At 37.8% G+C, this 16821-nt stretch overlaps 1 protein-coding gene across 1 annotated transcript in view; it reads left to right on the forward strand.

Moving 5' to 3' along the window:
- The window catches only part of LOC124545109 (rabphilin-3A), a 1015241-nt gene that overhangs the window by 953838 nt on the left and 44582 nt on the right, over positions 1-16821 (forward strand). The window contains exons 13-16 of the mRNA XM_047123925.1: positions 570-649; positions 926-1000; positions 1078-1201; positions 16426-16535. Of these exons, the coding sequence (XP_046979881.1) occupies positions 570-649; positions 926-1000; positions 1078-1201; positions 16426-16535 (389 nt within the window). The remainder of the gene's footprint in view (positions 1-569; positions 650-925; positions 1001-1077; positions 1202-16425; positions 16536-16821) is intronic.

Consider the following 16821-nt stretch of genomic DNA (forward strand, 5'->3'; position numbering starts at 1 on the left):
GTGATTTTTTAAAAAGTAATCAATTAATTTTTAATAAATATCAAGTTTTTGAAACATCAAGATTTAAAGGAACAGACTCAAAACAAGTAGGCTACTAATCATGTGAGTCAATTCATTACACATTTTAAACAGTAATGCATATTAGTAATAGGTTTCCTCTCGAAATGTGTGTTTTCATAAAGTGTTTTCTGATTGGAATATAAGAAGTGACACAAGCTGTTTTTGTCTGTGTGTGTGTGTGTGTGTGTGTGTGTGTGTGTGTGTGTGTGTGTGTGTGGTGTGTGGCGTGTGTTTGGTTTTTTGTGTGTAGAAGCAGTTGGGGGAAGGGGAGAGAGAGAGAGAGAGAGAGAGAGAGAGAGAGAGAGAGAGAGAGAGAGATGATATTGTTGTGTTATGCCACAATCTTCTGTGCTTCTCCTCTAGAGTAAGCTGTATGAATATTCTTATCGTGTATTCTTACATAAGTCAAGTGATAGTTTAATTCAGTGCTAAAAGAATGGAAGAGAAGCACAGAAAGCAAAGACTGTCAGCACACTCACTGCCATATAAAAATATTGCTTTTTTTTCAGTCCAGTTAGGCAAACTAGAGTTATCATTGCTCTATGACTCCTTTGCTGGTGCACTTCATTGTTCACTTCACAGAGCAAAAGTAAGTTGTCTCTAAGAAAGTCTTATATATAACTTATAGTTAAATCTGCATCTGTTTGAAAGCCAAAACTATGATTATATTAAAAAAAACTGCTCATATTATTCATGGTGCTGTCACAGTCATGTATCTTAATGAAATATTACTAAAGCTACATTGTTTCAATAACAATCATAATAAATATGTGCCGATTTCCAACTAGCATGTAAGTACAGAAATAGCACTCTCTGGTTTATTTAAATACATGTATTTTGTGACATTTTATGCTGTAATTTTCAGGGATTGAAACCAATGGATATCAATGGGCTATCAGATCCATTTTGCAGACTTAGTCTCATACCAGCAGAAGGAAGGGTAATAACTAGATGTTCAAATAGAATCAAATAGCTAAAAAATAAAATGATTATAATAATATATTATTTTGTTTTCAGTCCAATACATTAAGAACTAAAACAGTCCACAAAACAAGAAACCCAGAGTTTAATGAAACTCTCACATTTTATGCAGTATCAGAGGAAGAGATCAACAGGAAAATACTGCATATTGTCATTTTGGGTAAGTAAATAAAATACAGCAGATAATTTTGGATTGCTGGATGAGAAATAGTTTATAATGTAATATAAGAAATCTACTCACCAAGCAGTGGCAGGAGAAGACACATGTAAAAAAATGTTTTACAGATGCAAGCTTTCAGAACCAGCAGCTCCTTCTTCTGCCAGAAGGGTTGAAGGGAAAGGCAGAGGGATGACTGGAAAGGACTGGAGAGGCTTAGGAAAAGGGGTAGAGTTTGAGATTCACTCAAAATCCTGGGTCAGCGGAGACTTACTGGAAGGGATGAGAAATAAGTCTGCCCTCACCCAGGATTCTGGGTGACTTAACCAAACACTACCCCTTTTCCTGAACCTCTCCCATCCATTTCCTTCATCCCTCATCCTCTCCCTTCCACCCTTCTGCCAGAAGAAGAATCCACTGGCTCCAAAATCTTGCATATGTAAAGTATTTTTATAATGTGTTCTCTGCAGCTGCTTGGTGAGTAGACTTTTTATCTATATGTACATTATACAGGGTGATTCAAAAAGAATACCACAACTTTAGGAATTTAAAACTCTGCAACAACAAAAGGCAGAGCTAAGCACTATCTGTCGACAAATTAAGGGAGCTATAAAGTTTCATTTAGTTGTACATTTGTTCGCTTGAGGCGCTGTGCCATTTCAGCCAATAAAGTTTTTGGTCCCTTTTTCTTCAAAGGTGCTACTGTAACTGGACTACAGTATCTGAAGATGTTAGAGAATTGGCTGTTCCCTCAGCTCGAACAAGAAGCACAACAATTCATATTTCAGCAGGATGGAGCGCCACCACATTGGCACTTATCTGTCCGTAACTACCTGAACGTCAACTACCCGGGGCGGTGGATCGGCCGCCAGGCAGCCCGTGACAGAGCACTTCATCACTGGCCTCCAAGAAGCCCTGATATTACCCCCTGCGATTTTTTCTTATGGGGGTATGTTAAGGATATGGTGTTTCGGCCACCTGTCCCAGCCACCATTGATGATTTGAAACGAGAAATAACAGCAGCTATCCAAACTGTTACGCCTGATATGCTACAGAGAATGTGGAACGAGTTGGAGTATCGGGTTGATATTGCTCGAGTGTCTGGAGGGGGCCATATTGAACATCTCTGAACTTGTTTTTGAGTGAAAAAAACCTTTTTAAATACTCTTTGTAATGATGTATAACAGAAGGTTATATTATGTTTCTTTCATTAAATACACATTTTTAAAGTTGTGGTATTCTTTTTGAATCACCCTGTATTATCAAAAATTAAAAATCAATTGTTTTCAAAAATTGATTATTTTTGTGGGGGGAGCCTTCTCTTAGTGCTGTGTGAGTGGTTCTCTTGGATGGAATACATGTGTGTGAATACAAAAGGAGTGAGTGCTAAGAAGAAGGTGGGAAAACAAAGATATAAGATATATGAGCTTCCTTTCACCATAAAGAAATGGCTTGACTTTTCATGTTGAAACCTGACAGTGTGCAACATGATTCTTGAAAAATCTCAACTGCCAATATGCAATGTAAGTTACCAGAAAATAGTTAAATATGAAATTTTTAGCATAATATCTGAACTTAAAACTGTCTGCTGGAGTACAAATACATGAGGGAAAGTAGGTTGCTGGATTGTGGACAGGCACTTCCCTTCTTCATAGGTTTTCAAATTGAAGAGCAAGCAAGTGAGACTCCATTCTCTACCCCACTATGTCACAAGAAGAAACCATGGGGTGTTTCAAAAAGTTAGAATAACTCTCCTACAACTTAGCTTACGAATCACTGGCGACACAATGCACAGAGATGCCTTTGGGTGTTTATTTTCCACCAAGTGTGTAACAGTGCATGTAATACAAGTATAAATTACTAACAATACTAATGCAACAAATGCATATGGACAGAAACTATGTAAATCTTCGCAAACTGTTCTACACTGCTAGAAGGGAAATTGCTTCTTAGTCATCCTGCACAGCAGCTGTTGTGTTTTTCCAGAAAAGGTAACTTTCCCCACCATGAGTGCTGCTCACTTGTCAGTTTACAGATTATACCTCCCCAGCATTTCCTATCCAGTTCTCTTTTGTGAGTGGATAAAATAACTTCATTGAGCTCTTGTTTATAAAGTGGAGTTATTTTAAGTTTGCAGTTGTTAAGTGAACTATTATGTAAAGAAGCTCAACAACTGGAGCTGCCAGCTGTCTACAGAACTGGAGAACCTGCCCCAAATGATGCTGTCACTAAGTATTTGACAATGTCAATTTCTTTGTCTCTCCTTTCAATGAGTAGATTACTCTCCACAGCATGAACGGTATCAAATGCATCATTCCAACATAAGATCTATCCACATCTGGGGAGAACCAGAAGCTTAAATTGTCTCTCCCTACAACAGAATTGGGTTAACTAGGTGTTATATAACTTCAGATATTTCAGCTTAAGTCTGGCATTACCTTACAGCAGATTATGTTTGTAGACTTGAACATGATCAGTCCCATTCCATTAGACATATGCACATCCAACTTGGAAGATATACTGTGTGATGTGTGGTAAATGACTCCACTCAGTGCAGCCCACTCTGCAAGTGTCAGCAATTCCTCAATGGAAGAGATTTATGCAGTCTACAAGTAACATAATTAATAATGAGAGAAATGAAATAATTTCCTGTTCAATCATTACTTCAACACCAATAGACTATAACACTATTATACAGCTTTACAACATACTGTCAGTGACATTCAGCACCCAGTCACCACATTTATCAATACACTTCCTTTCCAACCAACACTACATATGTCAGAGACATCACACTTACAAAATTAAAAGCTTCTCAGTCATTGTTTATAGTAATGTATTTTACATAAAAGTTCACTTAACAACTGTGGATAAGTACTCAATAAACTAAAAATAACTTCACTACAGAAACTAAATCACAATGAAGTTATTTTGCCTGCTCACATAAAAGAACTGTACTGGAAATGCTGAGTCTGTCTGCAAAATGAAAAGTGAGCAGCACTCATGGTGGGGTGGAGTTGCCTTTCCCAGAAGAGTGCTACAGCTGCTGCACTGGATGATTAAGAATCAAAATCTCTTCTACCAGTGTAGAACAGTGTGCAGAGATTTACATAGACTCTGTCCATATGCCTTTCTTCCATTAGTATTGTTAATAATTTATATTTGTATTCCATGTACTGTCAGCTCATTTTGTGGAAAATAACCCCCACCCCCCCTGGGCAAGTGTGCATGCTGTGCCTTGATACGCGCTGGGAAGGTGTACCATCTCCTGAAAAGCCTTGCAAAACCTGTAGTAAAATGTTACAATAACCACAAGTGAACTGTGTCAGTAACAAATAAAAATACGCATGTTCATTGTATATAAATGTGCTATTGATCATGAAATATTATTTTGGGATGAGAAACCACTGCACTTTTAAGTGTTTTGAACATAAAAATATTATTAATAAGTATATTTCTGCATAACAAGTACTAAGAATAACAAAGACTAAGAGTATATCATGTCATGGAATTTATGTAATTGTGAGATAAAGAGTTGGATGAATAAAATGGATATAGTAAGTGGGTATCTTCCCCAACGCCCACACACAAAAAAAAAAAAAAAAAAAAAAAAAAAAAAATTAAGTGTCATGTAATATTTTGTGTAATGTAATATCTTGTATAGACACCTTTTATTAACCTGACACGTTCCACATCATTACAAAGTGTCGTATTCATGACCTTTGGAACAAGTACTAATCTAATCTACTCTGGTGTCAGCTCGCAAACCTATTACACTCTTTTCTACTAGGTTACTTCTGAATGCATGATTTTGTTAATTGTACATAAGTTTTCCATAATACATGTATAAAAAGTATTTGTCCTTTTAATCTCACTTCATACCTCTCCCCACATGTGAATATAATTAAATAGAAGAATTAATTATTGCTAGAACTCAAGCCATAGTCAATGTCAATAGTATTTTTAGTCATGATCGCAATTAATATTTTGAATTGAAGTGTCACAGCTGAAAAGTTTTACTAAATAATCCATGAATACATCTTTTATGTAATTAACCAAAGTTGTGTGTACAGTTTTTAATGTAAGATTGTGTAGGGTACTGCGCAAATTTGTAAGATACTCTCTCTCTCTCTCTCTCTCTCTCTCTCTCTCTCTCTCTCTCTCTCTCTCTGTGTGTGTGTGTGTGTGTGTGTGTGTGTGTGTGTGTGTGTGTGTGTGTTTTTTTTTTTTGCTGCTGCTGCTGCTGCTACTACTACTATTACTACTACTACTACTATTACTATTACTTTTATTATTGGTTGACTGCCATTCTTTAGTTGTAGTAGTGCATTGGCAGCCACTATGTGAAACATAACTAATCACATGATTTTTGGACTTAACCCACAAGAAAACAGGAAAAAAATACTTTAAATAATTTTGCTATCAATAAAAGAAAATATCTGTTGCAGAAAAGTTTTTGTTAAATATTCACTAACACAAAGATAATAAATAATAACTCGAAGCTCAGGCATGTTTATGAATAAATTGCTGACAAGTAAAAATATTTTCACTGTCATAAATATTATTCATATCATAATTAATGGTGTAAAAGGTCAGTGTTAAAAAAGAACTTATGTAACATCTGGAATAATACTGCAGCAATGTAGGTAATTATATTTTGTTTCTCCCTGCAACAACTATTACAGTTTTAAACAAACCACATGTATTTTTGAGTTAGCTGTGTGTGTTGACAATATGAGTAAATTGTTACAACCCAGCTTAGTATCTTTACTAAGAGTTATTTGCCTACATAGCAACATTGATGATTGTTAGTCATTACTATGAGTCTGTGAAATATATGCGACATCAGGACATATAAAAATTGTCGTCCATGGTTCCAAACATAACAGACCAATACCCTGAATAAAGCAAGAGGGGGGGTGGGGGGAGGAGAGAAGGGGGGGGGGGGGGGAGGGAGAAAGACAGAGAGAGAGAGAGATGATATAAAGGTTTGGTATAACCTTGTGAAACACACTGTAGTTGTTCCTTGTGATGTAGTGGAGTAGAGAGATTGGCAGACCCTCCTAATCACTCTTCAGTTTGTAGACCTATAAAGAACAGAAGTGCATGACTCAATCCAGTGACCTATCTTCCATTGCGTATGTACCCTCCAACCCTTCCTGTTACAACCCCAGAACACAATTTGTCCCTTATAACAATTCTACTGTACTTATCTGTAGTACAAACATTTAATATTTGTTCTTGCCATGACATAGTGACTCCATTCCAGAAACCCTACGGGATCTCGAGTCCCTCATCAAATCCTAAGGCTCATTCCAGTACCTCTCCCCTGACTCTGTACCTCTCCTCACACCTACCACTCCCCGCACTCCTTACTTTCTGCATCCTCCCTATATCCATATACCCAAGCACCAATGATGCCCCATTGTGACAGGTTACTACCCCCTCCCCCTACTAAGAGAATCTCTGCTCTTTTGGACCAATGTCTTTAGCATGTTACCTGTAACCTACTCTCCTAAATGAAAGACACCATCCATTTCCTCCACCAGCTATCCACAAGTCCTTCTCTGATGATCCACTGTGGATGTGGGACAGCAGGTGGTCAAATGTTTACCAAAGTAATTACCAAACAACCATTAATTGTGAGAAGCTGTTATATTTTATTTTGACAATCCATTTCAGCATTTCAGTATGCCATCTTCAGACTCCATATGTAAAGTCTTTGAAGAAAGTACTCAAATAATGATTTACAGTATCCAGATACTGATGTTCCCAGTAGGCCAATATTGATACATCTGAATTTCTGTACATGAAGTGCATATTGGGCCTGAAGATGGCATATTGAAAAGTTAAACCGGTTGTCAAAATAAAATTACTTCCAAAACATATGGCTGTTTGACAATTTCCTTGGTAAATAACCACAATACCTGTTCCTTTACCATTGTGCTGTGCATCACTGTTGATGCCACCTCCTTTTACACATCCCAAATGCCCAATGCCCAGGGCTCAAGACCTTGCCATTATTGAACATTGTCTTCCCCAATGCCCAACCAACAGCAAACTTACAACTCCTTCCTGGTAACCAAGACCCACCATATCTGCTTGCTCAGTTAATTCTCCTTTGAAGGCATCACCTACAGACAGATCCAGGGTACACAAATGGGCACCTTGTGGCACCATCCTATGCCAACTTATTCATGGGTCATGTAGAGGAATACTTCCTAACCACCCAGAATCCAATACCCTCCATACCTTGTCTCTCCAGTCACCTACCACCTCCCACATACCCACCATCTGGCCACAAAAGAGCACTCTTCTAGTGATGCAGCACCACCCAGGGTTGGAGCAATTGAATCACATTCTTCTCCAGGGTTTCGACTACCTCTCATTGTGACCTGAAATGAGGAATGTCTGACACACTATTCTTCCCATCCCTCCTACAGGGGTATTTCACCACCTGTCAAACCTACACTATATCCTTTTCCATCCCTACTCCAAATCCATGGCCTCATGGCTCACATCACTCCAACAGACATAGATGCAAGATCTGTCCCATACACTGTCCCACCATCACCTACTCCAAACTGGTCATGAGCATCTCATCCCATCAAAAGCAGGGCGACCTGTGAAAGCAACCATATGATCTACAAGGTAAGATGCAACCACTGTGCTGTTTTCTATGTGAGCATGACAGCTAACATGCTGTTTACCTGCATCAATTGCTTTGCTAGTTCCTGTCCTTTATTCAACTGTCCCCTTCCCAGCTCCAACTCCAACAATACAGCCTTCTACTCCATCAATACCCTCACCAGTCATTTCCCCCTTCTCTACTTCTGTCCTTTTTGACTCCATTCCTTCCCCTGTCCCCACTCCATCCACGCTCCCCACACACACAAAACCTCCTGAATGCACCTAGCAGCCCCACCCTTTCCCACCACATATGTGCATCCTCCCATGAGCAGCGCTACACCTTTCCCCACCTTACCCTGCTATTCTTCCCTCCTCCTCTCCCCCCCCCCCCCCTGCCACACCTACCCACTGTATGTTGCCTCCTCATCCCCACTGTGCCTGATTGCTGCTCCAATCAGGCGCACCACTGTGCCTGATTGCTGCTCCAATCAGGCACAGTTTTGGCAGTCTGACCACTAGTAGTGTGTATGTATATGTGTGTGTGTGTGTGTGTGTGTGTGTGTTTTTCCTACTTCAGAAGAAGGCCTTTTGGCTGAAAGCTAAACTGTATCATAATCTTTTCATTGTTCCTGTCTGTGACTCAACATCTCATCAGTATAGTGAGTAACAATCTGTTCTCTTCATAATTTTATTGTTATTCCATTCTGGGCTTTCCATTGTTTAATAGGTACTTGTAAATATTTCTGTAGATGCTACCATGAAGAAGAACCCTGAGAAACTTGCAACAAGTTAAGTCTTCTGTAGAGCCACTTTTCAAAAGCTTCTATTCCCTTCTTGTCTATAATCTTTACTGCCCACAATTCACTTCAGTACAAGGCTACAATTCAGATACATTATTTCAGAAAAGGTTGCTAACATTTAAATTTATATTAGGTATTAACATATTTTTCTTTTATTAGAAATACTTGTCTTGGTAAGGCTAGTCTGCAATTTACAAGGGTTGTGCAATAAGTAATACAACACTTTTTTTCTCAGCCAGTTTCAACTGAAAAATTGCAGAATTTTTTTTAGAACATTGTGGAATATTAGCACTTCGGCCCCAATAGTTTCATGAAGTTCTCATAGATGGCAGAGGTATATGTAACCTTCAAAATAGAGATGCCTTCCAAGCTGAGAGCTGTGACTCAGTCTCCTTTGATAAAAAAAACAGCTAGAAAACCAGAGCATTGCAAATATTCATAGGTACTTGCCTAATGTCTATGGAGACCTGGAAATGAACAAAAGCATGGTGATTCATTGGGTGATGTGTCTGTTATCATCACAACATGGTCACACAAAGCTGTCCAATCTCCCACATTCTTGCCAGCCACACACAGCTGTGACTCCTGCAGGCATTCTCATTCAAGATGATCGCTGGATCATGATCAAACAGAGTGCTGCACAACTGGGTGTCTCTGTTGGTTGTGCTGATGCATGTGCCCACCAGTTGGGGTATTCAAAAGTGTGTGCCCACTGTATTCCTCACCATGAACAGAAGACCATACTGAGCAATGAAGGACCATCTTTATGGAATTTCTTGTGCATTATGATGTTTATTGTGACATTGTCACAGACGATGAAATATGGGTTCATCACTTTGAACCAGAAGCAGAACAGCAATCCATGGATTAGTGCCACACCATTTCTCCTCTAAAGAAGAAGTTCAAAGCCACACCCTCAACTGGCAGAGTAATGGCAATGGTCTTCTGGGACTCTGAACATGTTTTATGTTCTCCCTCATGATGCAATGATCATCTCTGAGGTGTATTGTGCTAGCTTGAGGAAACTAAAAAATTAACATTGGTTTTTTCATCGTCACAAAAATGCATATGAACTTTACCTTCTCCAAGACAATGCAAGACCTCACACAAGTCTGTGCACTGGAGAGGAGCTCAAAAAACTTTGTTGGACTATTCTTCCTCATCCACCCTACAGCCTGGATCTTGCACCTTCCGACTTCCATCTGTTTGGCTCAGTGAATGATACACTCCATGGGGGGCAGTATGTGGATGATCAGGAAGTTATTGATGCAGCAAGACATTGGCTCCAACATCAAATAATAGAGTGGTGCTATGCAGGCATACAGAATCTCCCAGTAATGTGATATACAGCCATCACATTGAATGGAGATTTTGTTGAAAAATAGGGTTTTGTAGCCAAAAGGGTGGGGAATAATATGGTGTATTGGAATCCTGAATGAAACTAACCTGTTTTCAGGAAAAAAAAATGTTTTGCATTACTTATTGAACACCCCTCCTGTACCCTATTTACTTCAGCCAATGACTCTTATTTTGATGCCCAAGTAGCAAACCCCATCTGTAACTTTAAGTATCTCATTTTCTACTCAAATTCCTTCTGTATCACCTGATTTAATTTATTTTTTAGTGTTCTTCTTATAAACTCTCTTCAATATACCATCCATTCTGTTCAGCTGCTCATCTCAGTACTTTGCCATCTTTAAGAGAATTACAATATCATCAGTAAACTTCAAAATTTTTATTTATTCCCCCTAAACTTTGGTTCCTTTCCAAATTTCCCCAAAATTTCTTTTACTTCTTGCTTAGCGGTCAGATACAATAAAATGGGGGCTATGTTACAACCTTGCCTCTCTCTTCTCAACCAGTGCCTCCATTTTATGACCTTCAACTCTTATTACTGCAATCTGGTTTCTGTACTACCTGTATATAAGTTTTTGCTCCCAGTATTTTATCTCTGCAAACTTCAGAATTTCAAAGAATGTATTCCAGTCCATACTGTCAAAAGTGCTCTCTAAGTGCACTAATGATGTAAACAGAGGCTTACCTTTTTTCAGTGTACCTCCTAGGATAAGTTGTAGGTTCAGCATAATGTCATGTGTTTCAACAGTTTTCCCAGAACCCAATCTGTTCTTCCCAGAGTTTGGCTTCTACCAATGGTTCCATTCGTCTGTAAATAATTCATGTTAGTATGTTGCAAACGTGCCTCATTGAACTGATGGACTGATACTACGAATGTCTGCCTTCTTTGGAATTGCTATTATTACATTCTTCTTGACATCTGATGATGCTATATTATTTTGGAATGGCTTTATACACTCACTCAGAATATTCTTGAGAGAGAATGGTAGTCAGAATGAGATGCAGAGTTGAGGGTACATTTCACTTACTTTTAAGCTTTTGTTTATTGTTGGCAGGTGTAAGACTGTATCAATGTAAATCCATATTTTGAGACTGATTGTCTGTAGATTCATGCATATCAGAATATTTATGATGCTCAAATTTTAAATAATGTAGCTAAGACACCGTTTTTACTGAAATTTTCCATATGGACGTATTCAAAAATTAAAACTTTACACATTAAAATAGTACAGAGTTCAATCACAAAAATATGCTGAGAACTGTTCTTAAGTGGCTTTTGCTGCATTCCTTATATAATTTTACAATATTGTGTAACATGTTTCTGCATTGTTTTATCCATGGTTTATATGAAATTACAATTAAAATTTTATGAATTTGGTACATTTCAGAGTGACAAAGGTATAGGCTTGTTGCAAAGTTCTGATCTTGCACATAATTTTACTAACTCCTTGATGATATTATGAGAGATTACATTAAGTTAATCTCACCAACAATGTTATTTATTAGAATACAAACTACTGTACTGCAAAATTTTGTTGAATCAGAAGGTGCTAGCATGTTTTCAACATACTTGTCTAAACTACTTCTCATTGAATGAATGGTTTTATGCATTGAGATTATGTTGCCTTGATGCTAGAAATGAATTGACAATATCCATATTTTTTTTGTAATCCATTAACTTCATAATTTAACTGATTATGGGGTGCAAAATAATCTCAATATAACATAGCAAGTGAATTACAGTCAATATGGTCTCAGCTACACATATAAACAAAGTTAGTTCATGTTCACAGTGTGTTAGTATAACATGCAACATGAGTATCAAGTATTTTGGTGTCAATAGATATAGAACATTTGGTCTCATTCTCCTTTGTTACAAGAGTCAATTCAAAAATTTCATTACGATCATGGTTAACTATACTTTCCCTGTATATACAGGGTGTAAATTTTGAGTTAACAAACCAGAATGAGTCAAAACATAAGCTTCACACGAGAAAATGTGTAGAATCGGGAGTTGATTATTTTCAAGGGTGACATCTGCTGGTACTAAAATTAGCCCGCCACCCCAGCCTCCTGGGGGGGGGGGGGGGGGGGGGGGGGGGGCTAGAGGCAACTTTAAAATTTCAAATTGGAACACCCATTTTTTATTGCAGAATCAGATTCTACATTAAAAAAAGCTATGTACATTTTGTCTTAAACATTTGTTTTGATTCTTGGTAGTTGGCACTGTAATTAAAGAAAATCCATGTTCTCATTTTTGCGTGGAAAATGGTTATGGATAAATAAAAAATACTTATTTACTTCATAAATTTTGATTCACTAAAACTAGAACTGTCCCTCTTTCCCCATAGGGTGGGGTTTGAGGGAAAGGAATTAGAGTTTTACAAATGTTGACCCAAATACTAATTTTTCTGCAGATTCGGATAAGTTTAGTTTGTTTCATGGTCATGGGGCCACACTACTTTTAATTACCAAACAAATCATCTGACTAGCTAACTAACTAACCAAACATCCTACTTACTAACAAGTGAACTCATTAACTAACAGAGTAAACAAAGTAAAGGACTAATTGAGGAATACACTGACCCACTCGCTAACTAAAGATGAACGTATTCCCATTTAAGATTTGGTGGTCCTGAAAAGGAACAATTGGTTTTGTTTTATTGTAGACTATTTGCAAATACTTGCAAGTAAATGAATTTTGGGGTCCTTGTTTCCAGTGAGTCCTCTCACCTCTCACTTTCGGCCTGCTTGTTGTCTGTAAATCCCTTGCATCTCACCGTTGTATGAATACAAATGTTCAAAGTGGTGACCTCCAACTTTGATACATTTATTGACTCATGCTGTAAATCCCTGCACACATCTTGATAACACATCTGGTGTAATTGCAGTGCAAGCATCTCTTATTCTTTGCATTATGTTTTCGCGAGTGGTAGGCGTTTTCTGATAAATGATGTCTTGTAGATAACCCCACAAGAAAAAAATCTGGCGAGGTAAGGTCAAGTGAACTGGCTGGCCAATTCACATGACCTCCCTTGCCAATCCAGTGATCATGGTAAAGTCAATCTAGTACATTGTGTGCTACTAATGAATAATACGATGGACAACCATCATTTTGAAACCACATGTTTTGTCGAAGTTCGATGCTCAGGTCTTCAAGTAGATCTGGCAGTTCATTTTCAAGTAGGTTTCAGTATTTGTTGCCATTCAAATTACCATCGATAAAATATGGACCGATTAGTTTATCACCAATTATACCACACCAAACATTAACTGACCAAGGTCGCTGTTGAATCCAGTGTGGGCTCCGTTCACTCCAGTAATGCATGTTATGGCAATTAACTTTGCCATGGTTTGTGAATGTTGCGTCATTGGAGAAAAGTACTCTGGCAAAAAAGTTTTGCTTTGTTTGCATCCGCTGAACTGCCCAGTGACAAAATGTTAGATGGTTTGCCGGCCGCAGTGGTCTCGCGGTTCTAGGCACGCAGTCCGGAACCGTGCGACTGCTACGGTCGCAAGTTCGAATCCTGCCTCGGGCATGGATGTGTGTGATGTCCTTAGGTTAGTTAGGTTTAAGTAGTTCTAAGTTCAAGGGGACTGATGACCACAGCAGTTGAGTCCCATAGTGCTCAGAGCCATTTGAACCATTTTTAGATGGTTTTGGACATCATTGCCATGTAGTTCCTGATGCCTGGATACATGCTATGGATGAAAGCTGCAGGATTTTCCAAACACTCATGTGTGAAATTCCTGATTGCCTTGATATATCTCTTGTGCTCGCATGTGGATTATGAGCCACAGCAGCTAGGCCTGCCATTTGATTGTTTACTCCATAAATAGTAGCTGCACGGGTTCTTTTTTTCTGGTTCACACCACCTTCCACAATAAATTGCTTAATAACTTGAACAAAAGAGGACTGTGATCATACTTGACCACGAAAACACTGTGCATAAAGTGCGACTGCATCGTCAAAATTTCTCCCACTTTCTCCATAAATGAAACCATCTCAATTTTTTCTTCCACAGAAAGATAATTTATAATGACATAGGCCACCTATTAATCTCAAGAGAGGAAAGATAAGGGGCATTGAGAATGGCAGGGTTAGAATTTCTATGAGCGAGGAGCGGCCCGCTCAGCATAATTCCGCCTAGTAATAATAACTCTGCATCAAACGTGACTGGTAGTGAGCAAAAGCAGCGAACAGAGCTACACAAGGTAATCAAACATAAGTTGCCCAAAAGGCAATCATTATAAATAATGTATTGCTGTCTGAATGTTCAGACGAGTAAAAGATACAGTGTGTTTATTACATTAATACTTATAATTTCTAAAGCCCAGTCTTATTACGAGAAAGGGCGAATTTCTCGTCCCTGCACTACCTATCGGCGGCACTCTGAAACATTATGCCACTCATCAGCAAGGGCTGGATAAGAACATTGATTATGGTACATAATTCTAAAAATGTATTGATTATGGCACATAATTCTAAAAATGTAAACAATGTAACAGTCCCAATATTCCAAAATAAAATAAAGGTGTGAACAATGTTATTTTTATGAATGTCAGTTTCTACGTTTTTCCACCCAAAACTAAAAGACTCAAATTAAGCAAGCACTCCAGTTGTGAGACTTCTCGACAAACAAAGAGTGATTACTCCGAATCTAGTAAAATATTAGGTTCGTGAGTCAGTTATGTTTTTAGTTAATGAGTTCACTCATTAGTAAGTAGGGTGTTTGGTGAGTTAGTTAGCTAGTCAGATCATTTATTTGATAATTAACAGTTGTGTGGCCTCATGGCCACGAAACAAACAAAACTTATCCGAATCTGTGGAAAAAATTAATATTTGGGTCAACATTTGTAAAACTCTAATTCCTCTCTCTCAAATCCCACCCTGTGGGGACAGAGGGACAGTTTTAGTTTTATTGAATCAAAATTTACAAAGTAAATAAGTATTTTTTATTTATCAATAACCATTTTCCATGCAAAAATGACAACATGGATTTTCTTTAATTACAGCACCAACTACCAAGAATCAAAACAAATGTATGTAGTATTTTATGTAGAATCTGATTCTGCAATAAAAATGGGGGTTCCCATTTGAAATTTTAAAACTGCCTCCTGCCCCACCTTCAGGGGGCTGGGGTGGCAGACGTCCTCCTCAAAAATAATCAACTTTGGATTCTATACATTTTTCTGTGTGGAGCTTATTTTTTGAGCTATTCTGGTTACTCAATTTAAAATTTACACTGAACTTACAATTTACAGTATCACATTTTTCGAAAGGTAGTGCAAATCTGCTCAGAGAACACTAAAAAAAAATAGGCACTGATCAGCTGATCAGTGCCTTTTACTTTAGCACATGTTTGCCTTGCAATGCTACCTTACTTGACAATAGCATGCAGCCTTCCTTTCAATAAATCTTAGATTTTTCCCCACGTATGTAACAATGGAAAGTCCATGATGGAATAACAACAATATGTAAGGGCTAGATTGCTACTCTCAACATAAAGGAGGCAAACAATGAAGAAGAACACCAGAAATATTCAGCTCTTGGACTAAGTTCTTCATCAGACATAGAAAACTCATACAAGTACAACTGCACACACGACACTGCCATCTCCAGATGCAAAGCTACTAAAGCTGAATATTTCTAGCATTGTTTTTCATCATGCCTGTCTACAACTTGCATTACATTTTTCACTTTTCTGTTTTTGCTTCTTTCTTCCTCCACACTTCATTTCTTTCCAGGCTCTTTTCCATTTTGTTTGACTTTCCATGCTCTTCAAAACATAATTGCTGCTCCTGTAAGAAAACTTTTCTCAGTCTATGGATGAAATTTTCATCTTTTTCTTCAGCCCATTACTGCAAAATATAGAAGTACTTCCTGAAATTTTCTTTCCTTACATCCTTCATGTTGATTGCAATATGCAGAAAGCTGGAAATTTTTCTGTGTCCTTCTCACATCCTCCCCAACCTTGCTCTCTATCTCTCTGTTTCATCTTACGTATTTTTAGTGAACATATTATGTACAAAGCAGGTAAAAAGTATGTGAAATCAATGGCTAAAACTGAAAGTGTCCAACACAGATAAAACAGGAATGAATCTACTAGTGAATAAGATTTTACTCTGTGGGAATTAAGTAGATTGTTTGACTCTTAAACTAGATTATCTGTAGAGCATCGTATCTCTGTATTCCTAATGTAAGTACTCTTTTACACATTCAGCTGCAAGTGACAGCTTTTCTTTTCTCATTCAGGTTTACTGTATCCATAATTGAAGTCTTCAACCTTACAATATGATTAATTTCTAACTTACCTCTTCCACAGCTTAGTGAAAAAAGAAGGCATCTTGCAGTTTCTACTTGTTAGATGTAAAATCACATTGCATCACATCTTTTAATCATTGGAAATTGTTAACAGATATAACGTTATTCACTTTCAGATGATGACAAGTATGGCAATGACTTCATTGGAGAAGCTCATATTCCTCTATCTTGCCTTAAGATGCAGCAAATGAAGCATTTTAATGTTCCACTGGAGAAACAGTTTCTGGTATGTATTGGCTAGTTATAAGAGTGAAAAATTAATAAGGTAAGATAAAGGACTTACAGTATGGCAAAAATAAAAATATACCCTTGCTGCTTATGAACTTTTCACTCCCATGGGAATGGGGGGCAGCCCATAATAATGGTTAGTTTTACATAAAAAACTTGGACTATACCATTGGAGTATCTAATGGCACAAACACTTAAAGGTAAAATATGTCAGTGATGGGTTCTGCAAATTTACAACACTCCCTTTTTCCAAAGTTGTGTAATGTGAAAAGGTAAAAAAATAA

This window comes from Schistocerca americana, chromosome 8 (assembly GCF_021461395.2).
Source record: "Schistocerca americana isolate TAMUIC-IGC-003095 chromosome 8, iqSchAmer2.1, whole genome shotgun sequence".
In the NCBI taxonomy this organism is placed as follows: Eukaryota; Metazoa; Arthropoda; class Insecta; order Orthoptera; family Acrididae; genus Schistocerca; species Schistocerca americana.